Source organism: Aythya ferina, assembly GCF_964211825.1.
Source record: "Aythya ferina genome assembly, chromosome: 16".
Lineage (NCBI taxonomy): Eukaryota > Metazoa > Chordata > Aves > Anseriformes > Anatidae > Aythya > Aythya ferina.
In genome coordinates this window covers 14,458,305-14,474,178 of record NC_140315.1, presented here as the reverse complement: position 1 = coordinate 14,474,178, position 15,874 = coordinate 14,458,305, and the positions used below count along the sequence as shown (strand labels likewise).

At 59.6% G+C, this 15,874-nt stretch overlaps 2 protein-coding genes and 1 long non-coding RNA gene across 17 annotated transcripts in view; 2 read left to right on the top strand and 1 right to left on the bottom strand.

Moving 5' to 3' along the window:
- The first annotated feature begins 390 nt into the window (after positions 1–390).
- Positions 391–4,388, top strand: R3HDML (R3H domain containing like). Of its 3 annotated transcripts, XM_084537739.1 has the most exons (6): positions 391–447; positions 982–1,285; positions 2,220–2,338; positions 2,488–2,620; positions 3,515–3,630; positions 3,721–4,388. In XM_084537739.1, the coding sequence occupies exons 2-6, from the start codon at positions 1,025–1,027 to the stop codon at positions 3,851–3,853; spliced, it is 762 nt and encodes a 253-aa protein (XP_084393865.1). In that variant the 5' UTR covers positions 391–447; positions 982–1,024; the 3' UTR covers positions 3,854–4,388. The 3 variants fall into 3 exon arrangements, with proteins under 3 accessions (XP_084393865.1, XP_084393864.1, XP_084393863.1); XM_084537738.1 differs by lacking the exon at positions 391–447 and having other exon boundaries at positions 470–1,285; XM_084537737.1 differs by lacking the exon at positions 391–447 and having other exon boundaries at positions 1,156–2,620.
- LOC311445518 overlaps positions 2,613–15,874 on the bottom strand; it is a 51,169-nt gene continuing 37,907 nt past the window's right edge. For 8 of the 13 annotated variants that reach the window (XR_014698455.1, XR_014698457.1, XR_014698460.1 and 5 more), the window contains 2 exons: positions 14,231–14,438; positions 7,137–9,335 (listed from right to left, as the gene is read on the bottom strand). This is a non-coding gene — a long non-coding RNA (uncharacterized lncRNA). Of the gene's footprint in view, positions 3,745–4,939; positions 5,079–7,136; positions 9,336–14,230; positions 14,439–15,874 lie in introns of those variants that run through there. The other 5 variants (XR_014698456.1, XR_014698465.1, XR_014698466.1 and 2 more) reach the window with 5 other exon arrangements.
- The window catches only part of HNF4A (hepatocyte nuclear factor 4 alpha), a 34,834-nt gene continuing 24,625 nt past the window's right edge, over positions 5,666–15,874 (top strand). The window contains exon 1 of the mRNA XM_084537735.1: positions 5,666–5,866. Coding sequence (XP_084393861.1) covers positions 5,818–5,866 — 49 coding nt within the window. The 5' untranslated portion in view covers positions 5,666–5,817. The remainder of the gene's footprint in view (positions 5,867–15,874) is intronic.

Genomic DNA, 15,874 nt, shown 5'->3' with positions numbered 1-15,874 from the left:
AGCTCACAGCACCCTGGGGTCCCCCTGCTTCCCCACATCGCCTTGCTGGAGCAAACCCCCTGCACCCAGCCTGCTTTCCTGGCTGCAGCCCCCCAGCCAGACCCCCGTGGGGGACACAGGCAGGGACACACATCCCTGGGGCTCTCTCCCTGTGGGTATCTCACGAAAAACAAACAAAAAACCACCCGGCAGCCAAAGAGCAGCTTCCCTGCCTGCCGGCGGTGGCTGCGTGTGCAAGAGGCGTGCACGGGGAGCCGGCTATAAACCGCCGGGCAGAGCTCTTCCCAAACCTCAGCACGTTCCCCGGGGGGAAGAGCTAAGATGCAGCTTCTGCGTCACGCTGCCGCGGGCTGCCCGCCGTGGCTGGGTTAAATCCCTCGCACACGTGCCCCGAGCAGGTTCCCTGTGCTCAGCCCCGCGCTCAGGACCCGTGGCTCGGTCCTCAAGGTACGTGGGGGATGCAGGAGATGCAGCGCTGAGGGACGAGGAGGTTCCAGCCTTTTATTTTTTTAATCATTCTGGTTTTGCGGTGGTTTATTTTTCTCCCCCTCCTGCCCCAAGATAAGGACTTGTTAGGATTTCTCGCCGATGCTTTTAGAATTTGCTGGGTGTTTCTTTACCTGTGTGAGGTTTCTGTTTGCCTGGGGGATTTTCTCTACGTGCCCAGCACCTGAGAAGTGACGGGGCGAGTAGCTCTGCATGCCCCTAATTAGCCCTGTCTGGCAGGTATCTGGGATAACCGAAACAACTGGGGCAGAGTCTGCGCTGCTTTTTTCTTAAAAGAAACACCAAGACAAGCGAGCCAGCTCCCTGCCGCTCCTGGTGAAGTTACCGTGACGAGCACGCAGGAACGGCGGGTGGTCAGCAGGGTGATCCAAGACCGATTTCAGAAAGGACAAAAGCAAACCCTTTTCCACCTTCTTTGGGGACAGGGGCTTGCACGGCCACGCACAGAGGTGCGGGCGGTGTTTTCTCTTGCAGCCTGACCCGGGCTCTGCTCCGCGCTCCGGCTGGCAGGGCTGCGATGCCGCGGCTGCGCTTGCACCTCTGCTTCACCGGCGTGCTCTGCTGGCTGGCGCACGAGGCCGGCTCCTTCGCGCTGCCCAACGCCACCGAGCTCCTGTCCCCTCCCAGCAGCGCGGGGCCGGGGCCGGCTCCTGGCACAGGGGTGCCCCGCGGCCGCCGCCGCCGCTCTCTGGCCCCCCGCGAGGTGAGCGCCATCCTGGACTACCACAACCAGGTGCGGGCGCAGGTGTCCCCCCCGGCCGCCAACATGGAGTACATGGTGAGTGTGCATCGCTTGTGCCGCGGGGCAGGGGGCTGCTGGGGTTTGTGGCTCATCCCGGGGGTGTTTTGCACCCCTGGTGCAGGACGGACCCATGTGCGCCCAGAGCTTTCCTCCAGGAGAGGCAGAGCGGGTGCAGGATGCGACCCAGCACATCCCGTGCCAGGGCAGATGTGGGTCCCTGATTTCCCTGCCCCTGGGGCCATTCCACCTGCTGCAAGCTGGGTTTTCCTGCAGTCCCAGCACTGCAGGGAGGCTGCCTGGCCCTGCTTGTGTCTGCAGGTGCCCCATGGGGATGCTGCGGGAGGGAACAAAGCTGCTGGCACCACTACAGTGCCCTCAGGCACCTGGCTGGGGATGGACCAGCTCCTCACAGCATGGAGCACCCTGACATCCCCATCCTTCCTCTAGCACTGAGCAGGGAGGGTCTTTCTGGTACCCTGTGAAGCAGAAAGCTCCCACACCTGCAGAGGGGGACGTGCCTCGGGTGTCTCCATCCCACCTGGAGCAGCTGGTGCCATGTGCTGCTCCTGAGCTGGTCCCCGAGGGCTCTGGGGTGGGACAGCAGATCCAGGAGGGAGGTGGGAGCAGACCCAGGATGGAGCTGGGAGCAGCCGGGAGGTCCCTGGATGCTGCTGGAGGAGCAGCAGGCTCAGCACACAGCAGGTCAGATGTGCCTGGGGCATCCTGTGCTGCTTCGTGCTTGGCCTAAATCCCTGCCTTCCAAAATCCCTCTCCTGGGCACGGCTGAGGCTCATCCCCAGAGCAGTTTGCCCCCTTTCCGCAGCTCTTTTCCAGACTGACATGCAGGCCAGGTTTTGGGGGCAGCTGGAGGGGTTCAGATCCCCCTCTCCAAACACAAGGAGCGGGTCTCCCCACCTGCCCGCCCCTAGCAGCCCAAATCCCCACCGCTCTTTCTTTTCCCCCTCTCCAGGTGTGGGACGAGCGGCTGGCCAGGGCGGCGGAGGCGTGGGCCGTGCAGTGCGTGTGGGACCACGGCCCCCCCCAGCTGATGAAGTACGTGGGGCAGAACCTCTCCATCCACTCGGGCAGGTAAGGGCCCCCCGGGGAGCCCCCGGGAGCTGGCTCCCAGCACTTGGTGCTCCGGTGGGGGCTGGATCTTCCGAGCCGCTGCCTCTGGCCTGGGGAGCAGTGGTTCCTGCAGCGGGGCGTCCCGCCCACACCGCAGGCTCCCTTTGCAGGTACCGCTCCGTGGTGGACATGGTGCGCTCATGGCACCGCGAGCAGCAGCACTTCTCCTTCCCGCACCCCCGCGAGTGCAACCCCCGCTGCCCCTCCAAGTGCAGCGGCTCCGTCTGCAGCCACTACACCCAGGTGAGAGCCCCCCCGAGCCCCGGCTCACACAGAACAGGGGGGGCTGGATTTATGCTGGGGGCGATGGAGCCCCTGAAGGTGCTCGCAGCGGTCCCTGCACGCGCATTTCTGCATCCTCCTTCTCTGGGACCGGATCCTTGCTTCTGTTTGGTTTGAGTCACAAAGCTCGCTCCAGGAGCTTTTTTCCCTGCTTTGCCCTCACTTTCTCCTTATTACCCCCCTAACACCTCGAAGGCTTTGAAAAGCAAAAGAAACCCAACCAGCCCCTTCCCGCTCTGCCCAATCATGAATCACCTCCGTGGCAGAGCGGCTTCTTGGCGCTGCCCGGCCCCGTGAATGCAGCCCCTTCATCCCACGGCACCTCCGGCCACGCGTTGCCAGCATGAGGTGGAAAACCTCCAAGCCTCCCTCTGCCTCCCCATCTTGGGGCTGAGCCCCTGCGATGTTTGTGCGGCTGTCTGGGAGCGCAGAGCTGCCTCAGTCCCGGTGTGGTTCCCCGGGGGGGTCTCAAGGGCTGTCTGGGCTACAAATGGGCAAAACACATTTTTAAAGGGAGAAATTCAGCCCTCGGCAGCTTTAGGAGGAGCCTTCTGGTTCTGGTCCCCACGGGAGGAGTTTCACCTCCCTGCAGCCTCCGCTGGCAGTGCTTCAGGGCGAGCTTTGGTGGTTCGGTCGGGTCAATCAGACACCACCAGACCCCGCTGCTCATTTCAGGCAGTGTGTCCTGGTGCTGGGTGGGCACAGAAAAGGGACATCGAGAAGCCACCCTTGGGTGGCTGAGTGGTGCCAGGGTGGGCACAGCACCCCCCTAGGGAATTGGGGCTGTCGGGGCCCGGTCCCTGCCCGTTGGCTGGAGCTGGCAGTGCTGACCACCTGCTCTCTATCCTGGCACAGATGGTGTGGGCGTCCTCCAACAGGCTGGGCTGCGCCATCCACGCCTGCAGCAACGTGCGGGTTTGGGGCAGCACGTGGCGCCGCGCCGTCCTCCTCGTCTGCAACTACGCCATCAAGTAAGTGCGCGTGGGGAGCCGGCCGCACCGCGCTGTGCCACGCTGCGCTGGGTGCCGTGCAGGGGCGATGCTGCTCTCCTCTCTTCCCAGGGGCAACTGGATCGGGGAGGCGCCCTACAAGGTGGGGAGGCCGTGCTCAGCCTGCCCGCCCTCCTACGGCGGGGTCTGCTCCAACAACATGTGCTTCACGGGACTCAAATCCAACCAAGTGGGCTGGCTGTAGGGCTGCGGCAGCGCTCCACGCCCCCTCTGCCCCACCACCCCCTGGCAACGGGGGGAAAAGAGGATTATTTATAACACCACGCTGCTTTTGGCCCTCCGACCCTCCTCCCTGTGCTGCGTTAGGCGTTAGGCAGGATATCAAACCCATTTCAGCCCCAGTGCTCCCACCCTTTTTGGACACCCTCTGGGGGCACTGCCTTTTCCAGCTGCTTCGTGCTGGGGGGCACTGGGGACAGCTCGTGGTGGCCTGGGGCACGTGGGGGGAGCGGGGTTGGCTGTCATGGCCCTGCTGCATGGGGCTGGGGGCTCTCCCTGGGCTGGGCAGGGGCCGTGCAGTGACCAGCCAGACCGTCCCTTTGGGGTGAGTGACTGGAGCCCTGTGTGCATCGCTCTGTGGGGCCCCCAAGCCACGGCCCCCGGCTCTGAGCACCCCAATAAAGCGGTCTGGAGACCTGAGTGCTCGTGTCTGTCCTTACTCACAGCCTGCTGTCCCCTCCTAACATGGAGTTGTGCAAGTGTGCTCTGTGTTTTGGGGTTTCCCCAAAGCGCCAAAGGGTGCAGGAGCTCTGTGTTGGCCATTGCTCTGGGAGATGCCCGGGCACTTTGCTCCATCGTGTGGGAGAAGCCAGCACTGCCGCGACACCGGGCACAGCGGGGACACGACTGCCAAAAATCCCTGAGGTTTTGGCTCAGGACCGTGCCCTGCCTGCGATGCTGGGGCTGGTGGGAGCTGGGGCAGGCAGAGCCCCCCCAGGTGCCCCAGCTCTCCCCATCTGCCAGCTGCTCGGATTTCTTCCAAACCTGCCTTTCCCCCACTGCTGCAAAGGGCTTTAGCCCAGCCTGGAGGCGACAGGGGGCTCAGTCCCAGCCTGGGCTGCCGGGAGGGGGGTGCAGAGCAGTCCCCCAGCACCTGGCAGAGCCGGGTTGGTGTTGCCTCAGGTGTGGGCACGCTGGCAAGATGCCCCTTCCTCCCCCTGCTGCACGCCTCCCGGGAGGAAAGGGGGGAGGCCAAGCAGCGCCCCCCAAATGGAACCCCCTCAAACCTCCCCGCAGGGCCCTGCCCAAGTGTGGGGTCGCATCCACACACCTTGTGACTGTGAGGTCCCAGATGTCCTCCTGGGTGGAGCACGGATGTCCACGGGTCACTCCAGGCCATCGCAGGTCCCCACGAACCCCAGGAAGGCAGCCAGCTCTCCCTGCTGCTCCGTGAGCACAGACAGAGCATCCTGCAAGGAGACCGGCAGAAACAGGGGTGCAGGGAAGGATTTGGGGAGCAGAGGGAGATGAGGAGCGAGCTGCAAACACCACGCACCAGCCCCACGCTGTGGGCACCGCCCTGCATCCCACCACTGCATCCCCAGCCCCACCGACCCCCCCGGTTTGGCACCGAGGGCACAAACCCTGAGCTGCAGCTGGGGGATTTCCCCCCTTGGCCGGGCTCTGCTCTGCCCCGGCCCCTCTCTGCCATCCCCAGCCCGGCGCCACGTGGCTCTGCCCTCGCTCGCCTTTGTTCCCCCCATGGCTGGGTGATGCCGTGAGCCCCGCGGCGCCGCGCTGCCGACCTCCCCGCAGCTGGGGGGAGCCCCGGCCTCCGCCACCCTGGCCTTGACACCGGCTGGCAGCAGGAGCCCCAAAAGAGTCCAGTAAAAGCCATGTTTGAGTTTCTAGCTTGGCAGCAGTTACTATAGCTACAGCAACAGCACCTTGCAGATTGGTTTCCATAAGAGCGGGGTTACTATTTAACATCTCCACCCACATTAGCCCTGATTAAGCGAATCAATAAGATAACAGGAGAGGCAGGTTTCCTCGCCCTGCCTCTCCACGCTCCCTCCTGCCTTCACCTAGTTCCTTAGAAAGACACTTCCATTTATTTATTTTATTTTTTTTTAGTTTAATTTTATTTTTTTAATTCCTACACTTCCTCCGCCTTTCGCCCCGAGTCCCCGTAGCGGTAGCCGGCGCGACATGGTCAATGTAAGCACCCAGCTAAGCGCTAAGATGGAGGCTCCGTACGGTGAGTAGCGCGGCCCCGCGGGGAGCGGGGCTGGGACACGGCAGCGGCACCGGCCCTGCCGCGCCGCCCCCGCGGGCTCCGCCACGTGCTGGAGGGAAAGGGTCCCCGGTCCTACCCGTGCCTACTAGAGGTAGATGCAAAGATCCCTGTTCTCGCTTGCCCCGCTCGGCTGGAAGAAGAAGGAAGGTGCTGGAGGGAGCGGAGCGGGGCCGAGCCGCTCGCCGAGGGGCCGCTGCGCCCTGCATGGGGAGCGGGTGCCCAGCTGCAAGTGGAAGCAGCCTCGAAGCCCCCCGACGTGCCGCCTCGGGACACAGAGCCAGCCCCAAACACCAAGGCTGTGTCTGGTCGGCGCCATGCCCCGGCTGCCCAAGCGGCCAAGGGAAGGGGCCGGGGTGATGCTGAGCAGGGCTCCCAGCGGGGATTTCAGCGCCCATCCCCGTGGTGCAGGGTGCCAGGCAGCACGTCCTGCCCCTGCACCGGCCTGGGGCAGCCCCAGGCGGCTGCTCTCGTGCTGGGCCGGGTGCCAACAGCGCACAGAGGCACGTGGGCGCTGGGGGACAGGTCCCCTCTGCCCAGGCTGTCGTCATCCCGCTGTTACCCTCTGGGCTCAGACGTGCTGCAGCTTCCCCAGGAGGCAAGGGGCTGGGGCTGGTGTGGTCCTGTGGGATCTGGGACATCCAGAGTCCTGGGTATGGCCAGGGGGCAGAGCGGGGATGCAGCAGATGAGGTCTCGCAGTCACGAGGCTCTCCATCACATCCCCGTGGCTCTCTGTCACGCCACCTCACTGTTTTCGGCATCCTGCTCCTCTTCTCCTTTGCCACACTCGCCCCAAAGTCACAGCCCCACCAGCCCGTGCCCCATGTGTGCCGCAGCCAGCCCCAGGAGGTTTGCTGGGCTCCCGGGCCACCCACCCATGCTTTGCCTGTAGCCACATTTTGGGTGATGGCTCCTCTGGCTCCAGGCCCACAGCAGGGGACGTCCCTGCCACCTTCAGCCCTAAGCCAGTCCCATGCTGGGAGTCCTTGCCGTGGGGGCCTGTGTTTCCTCACCCCATGTGCTTCAGGATTCCCCAGCCTGCTTTGCTCTTGGGCCCCAAATGCTCCCATGCACAGCCCTGCAGTGACACACGGCACATCGGCACATCAGCGGGTGCACGGCCCCTCACAATAGAAACGTGTAGGGATTGTCTGGGATGTGCAACAGCATCCCCGGGCTGGGCACAGAGCAGAGAGCTACAGGGGCGCAGGAGATATGTGACAGGTACAAAACTTTGGTTTAGTCTGCTCTCATTTATTTGTACACCCTAAGCGTACAGGAGCCGGGGGTTCTCGCATTAAGCCCAGCTCAAAACCACGCTCAGCTTTTGGTCTGGTCGGAGCAGATCGCGACCGTGCGCGGGGAGATGTGTGATGAAGGCTGTCAGTAAACCAAGCCTTGATTCCTGTGGGAGATCTGGAGGCTCTGCTCCTCGGTACAGTCACTGCCACCGGCCAGCACAGAGGCCTGGGATGCTGATCCTTAACTGGGCAGAAGGGGAGGCACAAGTGACGTGGATGTCACAGCCACGGGATGTGACAGCACAGGGGGAGCGCTGCGAGGTGGCTGGGTCCAGGTGTCCCAAACCCAGGGTGCCTGGGCCCTCCTCTGCCCTGGGACACGAGGCCATCCACTTTTCTTCAGCGAGCATCAGCCCTTGCGGGACAGACGATACCCGAGGAGCTGGACGAGCAGTTTATTCACTTACAATTAAGTTGTGACGTCCGCTTGCATCTGGCTCTAAGCGAGCGGCCGTTTGCCAGCCCTGGCACATCGGTGACCGTAGGGGAAGACAGGCGAATAGCTCTGCTGGTAATTCTCCCCGGGGAGCAGCTGAGGGTCAGCGGGCGGGCCTGCTTGGGAAGAATTGCTCCACATCCCACCTGCGCCGCTCGCCCCATCTGGCTCGGAGCACAAACAAAGGCAGCGCAGACACCCGCGGCTTGCGAGGCTGTGCCGGGGCCAGGCTGCTGAGCCTGGGGCCTCGCGAGGGGGAAGAGAGAAAAAAATAATAATAATAAAAGAGAAAAAGGGCCTCCCGGGCTGAAATGAGAGAAAAGTCAGACTGTTGGCAGGAGGAGGGGAGTCCTCCTAAACAAAACGGGTGAAGAAGTTATCCAAACAGGCAGAGGAGACGGAGCCCTGGCAGCCCCTCGCCTCCCCAGGAGCCTGCAGTGCATTTCCTGGGCTGGCAGCGCAGCTGGCTGGGCACGGGGACTGGGACACGGGGACCGGGACACGCTGCGGGGTGGGTGGCAGCGGGGTGGCCAAACCCTGCCCAGAGCCACCGGGGAGTTTGTTCCCTCGTGAGGAAATGCGGGAGCTGCCTGGATCCGTGGCAGAGCTGAGCCCCAGCCGTGCTGTGAGCTTATTTGCAGGGCTTTCTGTGACCAATGCCAGGCTGGCTTCTGGTATTTTCACCTCTCCATCTGTCTCAGGGGCTTCGGCATTACAGCATCCACTGGAAGTCAGGGACAAAGAGCAAGAGCCCAGAGTGGGGCACCCCCAGCATGTTCACAGCAATCCTCCCCGTCCACCCCAGCCCCAAAGCACCTCCTGGGTTCCCACGAAAACACAGGGCCTGTGCTTTGTGTAAAGGAGCTGGAGGATGCCCGGCAGGAGCCGTGGTGAAGGTATCTGATTCCCTGAACCCCGCACGGACGCTCAGCAAGAAGGGAGAGAGGTCATGGGGCTGGGGGGACGTTCAGCCTCCTCCCCAGCCCCTGCTCAGGGCTGTAGGATGGAAACTGCCCCCCCAGCAGTGCCTGCCACGCCGGCACGCTGGTACTAAAACACTGGTGGAGGAGAGGCTGTAAATGTCTGTGAGAGGACATGGGATGGAGAGGGCGATGTCCGGGGCCTCCTTCCTTCCAGGATGGAGAAGAGGAGCCTGTCTCTGCTTTTCTCCTCCCAGTGAGACCAGCACAATCAGGGCAGCTGCCCCTAAGCCCAGCACAGAACCGCTCCTTCCTATTTCAGGAGAGGCTCTCGGTGCCAGGGATGCCTTGGCTGGGTGCTTTCAGCAGGCAGCAGCGCATAACTGGGGCGAGCTCAGTAAAGCAGCTTTGGAAATTAGCTGAAAAATGTGAGAGGTCAGAGCTGCTAAGGCATTTTGGTCAGATGTGGTGAATAGTTTCAGCTGAAGAACAAAAAAAATAGGCAGAATTCCTGAATATTTGTACTTTTCATTATAAAATTGATTTAATTTGTATTGGCTCCCATTTGATATGACCCAAACTGAGCCTTTTTCCCCTGGAATACTCACGTTAGCTGCTATTTAACACCTCTGTCTCTTCTTTGTCCATTGCACGAGGGCTGTCAAGGACAGGCAGTGTTGGGACACCCACCACAGCCACGTGCTTCCCGCAGCCCCCTTCCCATCCCTGCCAGCTGCTCCCAAGGGCTGTGAGGCCAATGCTGGTGGGGCAGCACCTACAGGGGCAAGAAATGGCTGAGTGGTAATGAGTAGTAAATATTTCCTGTAAGTACAGCAATATCTGCAGCAGGAGCAGGGTAGTTCACAGGCAGAGCAGGGCGAGCGTCTGGAAGTGTCGGAGTTAGAGTGTGTCAAATACTGCAAAAAAACCATCCCTGCCTGTTTGTGTTCAGGCTCCTCTGTTTGCTTTCCTCAAATGTTCGAGCAAACAAATTTCCTGGCAGAAATGTTTGTGGAAACAGCAAATGTTGCAGAATTTTCATGGAAAGAGTATTTCGAGGTAGTGGCTGGATCGCGAACCCGGACCCGACAGCTCTGCTCACCGGTGCTGGGCACAGGCACCAAATTTCCACCAGGGTCCCGGAGCTAAGCCAGGTCCCAGAGGCAATTGCTCCCCAAAATAACTCACGTCCAAGCTTCGGCCTGAGCATCAGCAGAAATCACCTAGCAAATCCCTTCAGGAAATGCAAGCCTCAAGAAAATAACATGTTTGAGACAACGCACCAAAGCTCCACGGGAAGCAGCTTCAAGCAGAGCTGCGGCTGCAGAAAGGCACCAGCAGCTGAGGAGCAGATCCTGGCTCAAAAAGCCACGTCTGTGTGTGGCCGGACCAGATTCCTATCCCAAAATGCTGCAGCCACTAGAGGGACTCTGGTTGCATCCTCTGGGACCAGGAGCCCCAGTGCTGAGGGGCGGATGGGGGCCACCAGCATGGGCCCAGACCCCCGCAGGGAGGTGTCCCCGGGGGCTCAGCGGGTGCTGGCACCTCCCCAGGGGCAGAGGAGTGGAAATGGGGACGGTGACAAATGGGCCACCATGTGTGCTGCCTCCTCCATGGCAACGTGTTGGGAGCTCCGACACCTTCTCCAGACATCCAAGCTGGTTTGTGCACACTGGTTTTCATCGCAGCCCTACGAGTCTCTCCCCTCACCTTGCTCATCCCACCCCAGGCTGGCCAGGACACAAGCCCCCGGCAGCACCTTCCTTGCTGCTTTGCCCACACACCCCGAAACATCCAGCTGGGTGGGTGGCTCAGCTCCTGCCACTGTGCCTGGGCACCCGAACCTACCAGCGAGGGACCCGCGGGTACCTTTCACCTGCCTCCGCATGGGGAAGCTGTCCTGGCCATGGGCGTGTGCAAGATTTTATAGGCGATAGCCCCTGGGAAAGGGGGAAGAGCAGGGAGAGCTGTACACAACTTCCTGGCGTGGCTCTGCGCTCTGCTTAAGAGAGCCAATGTCAACAGATAGACCTGGAGGAAGGAGCAAAACCAAATACACGGGCACTTCTCAGAACAAGAGCTGTAAAACCTGCGCAAACCTGAACAAGTGGCACAACACTCGTTTTATATGGTAAGAATCAATAGTCGAGCCCACTCAACATGTTTGCCAACACGTAGCTGACAGCCCCCGGGCTGCGTTTATGGCCCAGCGCCTCCGACACAGCCGGCAGAGCTCAGCTTCCACCGCCACGCTCCGTCACCTCTCGCCCTCTCCGCTCTGATGGGATGCCCCAAATTTTGCCACACGGTCCCCAAAGCCTTGACTCCACATGAGAAGCTTCTGCTCCTCCTTCCACCACACCAGCCCAGCCCGCTCCACGTTTCCAGAGGATGCACAAGCCCCAAACCCTGCCCTGTCCATAGGGGAACCAGGGCCCACCCCGCTGCCCTGGTGAGACACAGCAGCCTGGGATGAAGATTCATCAGTGATCACCCCAAGGAAATTCAGCCACAGACTGTGAGGCTGGATAGGGTCAGGTTAACAGATGGGGCAACAGTGGGGGACAGCAGGAGGCATAAAAAAAACAACACAAGTGCCCCATGCTGTGGGTCCCCAAAGGGACTGGCTCTGGCAGGGCAAAGGCAGCAGCAGGAAATCAAGGCCTTGGGTGGGGTAGGGAGAAAGAGGAGCAGGGGGGCAAGCAGCAGGGCTTTGGATCCACATCCCTGTCTGCCCGACCTGCCTTGGAGGGCTGAGGTCACGGAGTAAATGGTGGTGGCTTGGTCCCCACGGGGACATCCTGGTGGAGGCAGAGGCGGGTGCTGCCCACAGCTCCATCCCTGGGTGTGTGCCTGGTGACCGCCAGAGTCTGGGAGCAATCTCTGCGTGCTGGGTGTGTTTCCCTGCTGCAGGAGTTAACGCTCCGGTGTGGAAACAGACGGGTGAAGGGAGGTGTCACGGGGTTAGGCACAGTTCAGAGCCGGCCCTGCCCTCCAGGCAGCGCATGATGCTGCTTCTGGTCCCACGCAGACACGCTGGGCATCTGCACCCATCACCGGCCAGCATGGGGCATGGGCACGGACCTGCCGGGCTGGGGTCCCCTCACCGGCTTCCTCGGAGGGACTCAGGCTGTCCCTCCTGGCCCCACATCTCACATCCATCACACTTCTTTAAACCTCAAAGCCAAACTGAAACTTGCCTTCCCCTCAGAACAGCATCTTCTGTTTGAACTGAATCGCCATTCCCCACCCGTGGCTCACCAGGAGCCTTCTGGCAGCCCCTGGCAGCTGTGCTACCAAAATGAATTCTGATGAGTCCCAGGAAACCCAGGGTGGAAGCAGAGGCTTGCAGATGTGGGGCAGGGACAATTTAGTCACGATTTTGCCCATTAGAATCGTGCTTTTGAGAGGGCAGCGAGGGGTCTGGCATCTCTGGGAGAGCAGAAACGAGCTCTCCTCTGCACAGTGAGAGGAGGGGCAGGCTCGGCAGGAAAGCTCTCTGAGGAGGAAGAAAAGTGCAGGAACGTTTGTGTTTCAGAGGGGCTTGGCCATGTCGATAGCTCCCTGAGGTGTGGGGGCTGACAAAGGCCACGCTTGCTCCTGGCCCTGATCAGGGCAGCTGCCAAGCAGCACGCGGATGCATTGCAAAGTTGCCTAGTTCTCTGTCTCAGCATTAAATTCATTGCTCTAAACATCTGAAAACTCAGTGAAGTGCCACTCTAATCCCTCACCTAATTTTACTCCTCCAGCCTAAGCAGGGCCACACAGTGCCAGCACTCCTGGCAGCTTCTGTGCTCCCCGCTGGACCTGGGCCATTGGGTCAACACGAGTGCCGTAGCAGCAATATCTCCAGAAAAAAAAAAATAGAAAACTCAGTGCTGCAATGGCAGAGAGGGTTCTCTTGTCGTTTGGTACCTGGAAAATCCCTGTTCTGCCTGGTGGGCTTGACTTGGCTGGGCCACAGCGAGAGGCACATCCAGGGCCCATGCTAGCCAAAAGCTCAGGCTGCCTGGGGCATGGACACCAACTGCCCAGCAAGAGGAGCTGGGTGAACCAATGTGCATGGTCTATTAAAAAACCTCAGCCCTGAGAGCTTTCCAGCTCCCAGTTTCTTTAGGAGAGGAGGGCTCCGACACAGGGCAGCAGTGCTCCTGCAGAGCTGCCACCGGGGCGGTTTGAATCGCTGGAGCTGCTGCCGGGGGCTCTGCAAGACACAAAGCTGAAGGCTGCCCAAAGGTGGGGAGCACCAGGCACAGCTCCCCGCCTGCTGACCCGCTGTGCCTTCACACCTCCCTTCTCCCCATTTCATAATGGCAGCTGCCTGACATCGATCGCCCATGCGTGGCTGGGAGGTGAAACAAAGGTTGTTTCTCACTGATATCGTGTTATGGGTATTTATATAGAAACATTTTAAAGAGAAAGCTCCCAGCCTCTCCCCAGACAGCCTGACCTGCTCCTGTTGTTAAACGTGCCCAGGCACATTTTGCAGAGCAGCCTCCACAGCTGCACGTGCAGTCAGGCCCCCCTGCCCTGCAGAAATCCAGCAGCAGGCCAGAGACCAGGGCGAGGGCACCTCAGAAAGGTGGCTCAGAAAGCACCGAGCATCGCTACGGGCACTGCCAGCAGGGCACAGACCCCGAGCCACCTTATAATTCCCCTCCAGGCAGTGGCCAGAGCCCTTTAAAACCTGCAGCTCTGCAGCACAAACTCCTGCTCCCCATCAAATCTCATTGTGACCAGCATTAAGGGATTAGCCGAGCCCTGCTGCCACACGGCAGCCAGCTCCCCAGCGCCCGCTTGGGCATGGCTCTCACCCCGCAGCCCACGGGGGGCTCGCGGCCCCACGCGAGGGCGAGACTCCCCTAGCTCTGCCTGCAGGGCCAGGCACCCCTGGAAGATGCATGGCAGCAGATACCACCTGCTCCAGGAAACACCAGGTACCCACACGTGTTCCCAAAGGTTCTCTTAGCAGGATGAGAGCTGGCTCTGTGCGCTGCTCCCCTGCCCCAGCACCCATGGGGAGGTTGGTGCAGAGGAGTGGGGCGAGGGGAGAGGCAGTGAGGAGGTCTCCTGGAGTCAGGGTGCTCGTGGGGAAAGGCTTATCCTAGGGGTCCTCTTGCATGAGCAATTCCCACACGGAGTTTTTGCACTTGCAGAGGCTGCTCCAGCATAATTTGTGTCCCCTGCGTGTCCCCAGCCACCACGGCGCGGGACGGGCCCCCCACACCAGCACCGTGCTGGGAGCCGCTTGGGGAGCCATGAGCTGGGAGCTGCTCCCAGCAAATACCTGCACTCTTTATCAGCTGGTGATTGATTTAGAAAAGTTCATGGCTTTGGCATCCCATGATACGTTTACTAGAAATGGTTCATTTCCTTAAATGATGTAGTTTATGGTCATAATATATTTTAATTTCTTTATGGCAGAAGAGGCCAATGGCACTGGGTCCTGCAGGAGTATAAAGGGACAAATAATAATGTTATTCTCTCTTGGAGACATAGGTCAGATACTCGAAGGGAATTAGCAGTTTGCCATGTTTGTTAGCTGCGAGCCAGGCGATTGGCGCTGTCCCGGTTGTGTGGTTTTGGGACTGGTGAGATAAGTAATTCCCTCCCTTTGCTGCCACCCCACGCAACAAAACTTGCACGTAGAAAGTTCAGATCAGTCCGTACCTTGCTATCTCCTGCAGGTTTTTATTTCTGTGGCAGCAAACAGGGCAGGAGCGCTACGCAGACGAGTGTCGTGGTGTCCACGGGCTGCAGGTGCTACCAGCAAGCTCCTGGTGGTTGTTTTGCTTTCATCTACTCCTTTGGCACTTGTTTCCTTAGGAGACTGAGGACATCAGGGCCAGTCCAGGCTATTTGGTCACTCCGCATGCCCCTGTGGAGAAAAAGCATTTTGCACTAACTTGTTTCTGACTCCAGAAACTGGAATCTCTCAAATTTTACCCATCCTCCAAGGACAGAGGTTTAGACCATCCCTCCATCACCCTCCTGATGCTTGCAGTGCTTCAGACCCTGATTAGTTTTGCAGTCGTTTGCCTTAATTTCATCAGCTCCCCCCCTGAAGCTAGCGAGGGCTGATCCCCAGAGTCCCAGCAGTGACTGGAGGTCACTTCCAGCAGGCATGGAGTGCTGATGAAATCCACCTTTGCAAAAAGATAAATTTAAACAAAACAAAAAAAATAAGCAAAATTTGCTTTGTAACCTCTGTTGATTTTGGCTGTTCTCCTCCTCAGCCTATTTCTCCACTGGCTGGATCAATTCTGGGGCTGTTCCATGTGCAGAAGGAACATGCAGAAGGGTATAAAGGCAATGAAACCTAAAAGCGCTGCAAACAGCTGGCAGGGGTGCACGGACAGCCCAGGTTGTCTGCCAGCCCATAGGCTGTGTAGGGATCTTTTTCCCTGGGAAACTATAGGATTACTTCAATTCCAAAGGGATCGCATTCGCCTGTTGAACAAGTTCTCTACAGGTCCAGGCGTGTGCTGCCAAGCTCCCTGTCATGCTATATGTGTGAGCTGGCAAGGCACGAAGCGATAGGTGCTCCCTGCTGAACACGGCTCTGCAGAAAATCTGACAGCAAACTTTCCTTCCAGTGCCGCTGCTTCCCCACGACTTCTGTTCCCCTACAGATGGGGGCTGAAATGGTTGGATTGGGGCTGAGCAGCTGCCAACAGCCCGCGAATCTGGACCATCACGTGGCAAGGTGGCTCTGGAGCTTTCCTTGATTTCCTCCCGAGCAGGCAGCAGAGTATTTTGCTGGAAAGCTTCCGGGTTTCCGTTCGGTTGTGTCTGGGACCTGACGCAATGGTCACAGACTATAGGGATTTGGGTGGGGCAGCAGGAATCGGAGGTGGCAGCTGTGACTTGGGCCAAGCGGCAGGCTGCGGTGTGATGGGATAAGATCAAGTTAATAGTTCCTCTTCCTCGCTTGGGCTCGCTGCATGATTTTGCACAAAAACTCACCAGCCAGAATTTCAGAGCCAGCAGCACGTACTTGTGGCTACCGACACGTGGGCACCGTTCTCGAGGGCTGCCATGTAGCCCGAGCGATTGCAAACACAAACAAGATAGGCAAATGCGCTGACATTTCTGAGCGCAGCTGCCATGCTGAAAACAGCTCCAACTTTCTTTGTTTCTACTGTCCTTGCAAAACAACAGCTCCTAAGAGTAACAATAATTACTTCCTCAAGAGCTCAGAGCCTTTGTTAGTCAGCACAATAAACCCTTTTCTGATCCCGGGATGAAAGGCACGCACGGTGTTATCGCTAAAGCAGTATATGCCGAAATGCTCTGTCTGTCCCCGTGTTTGCA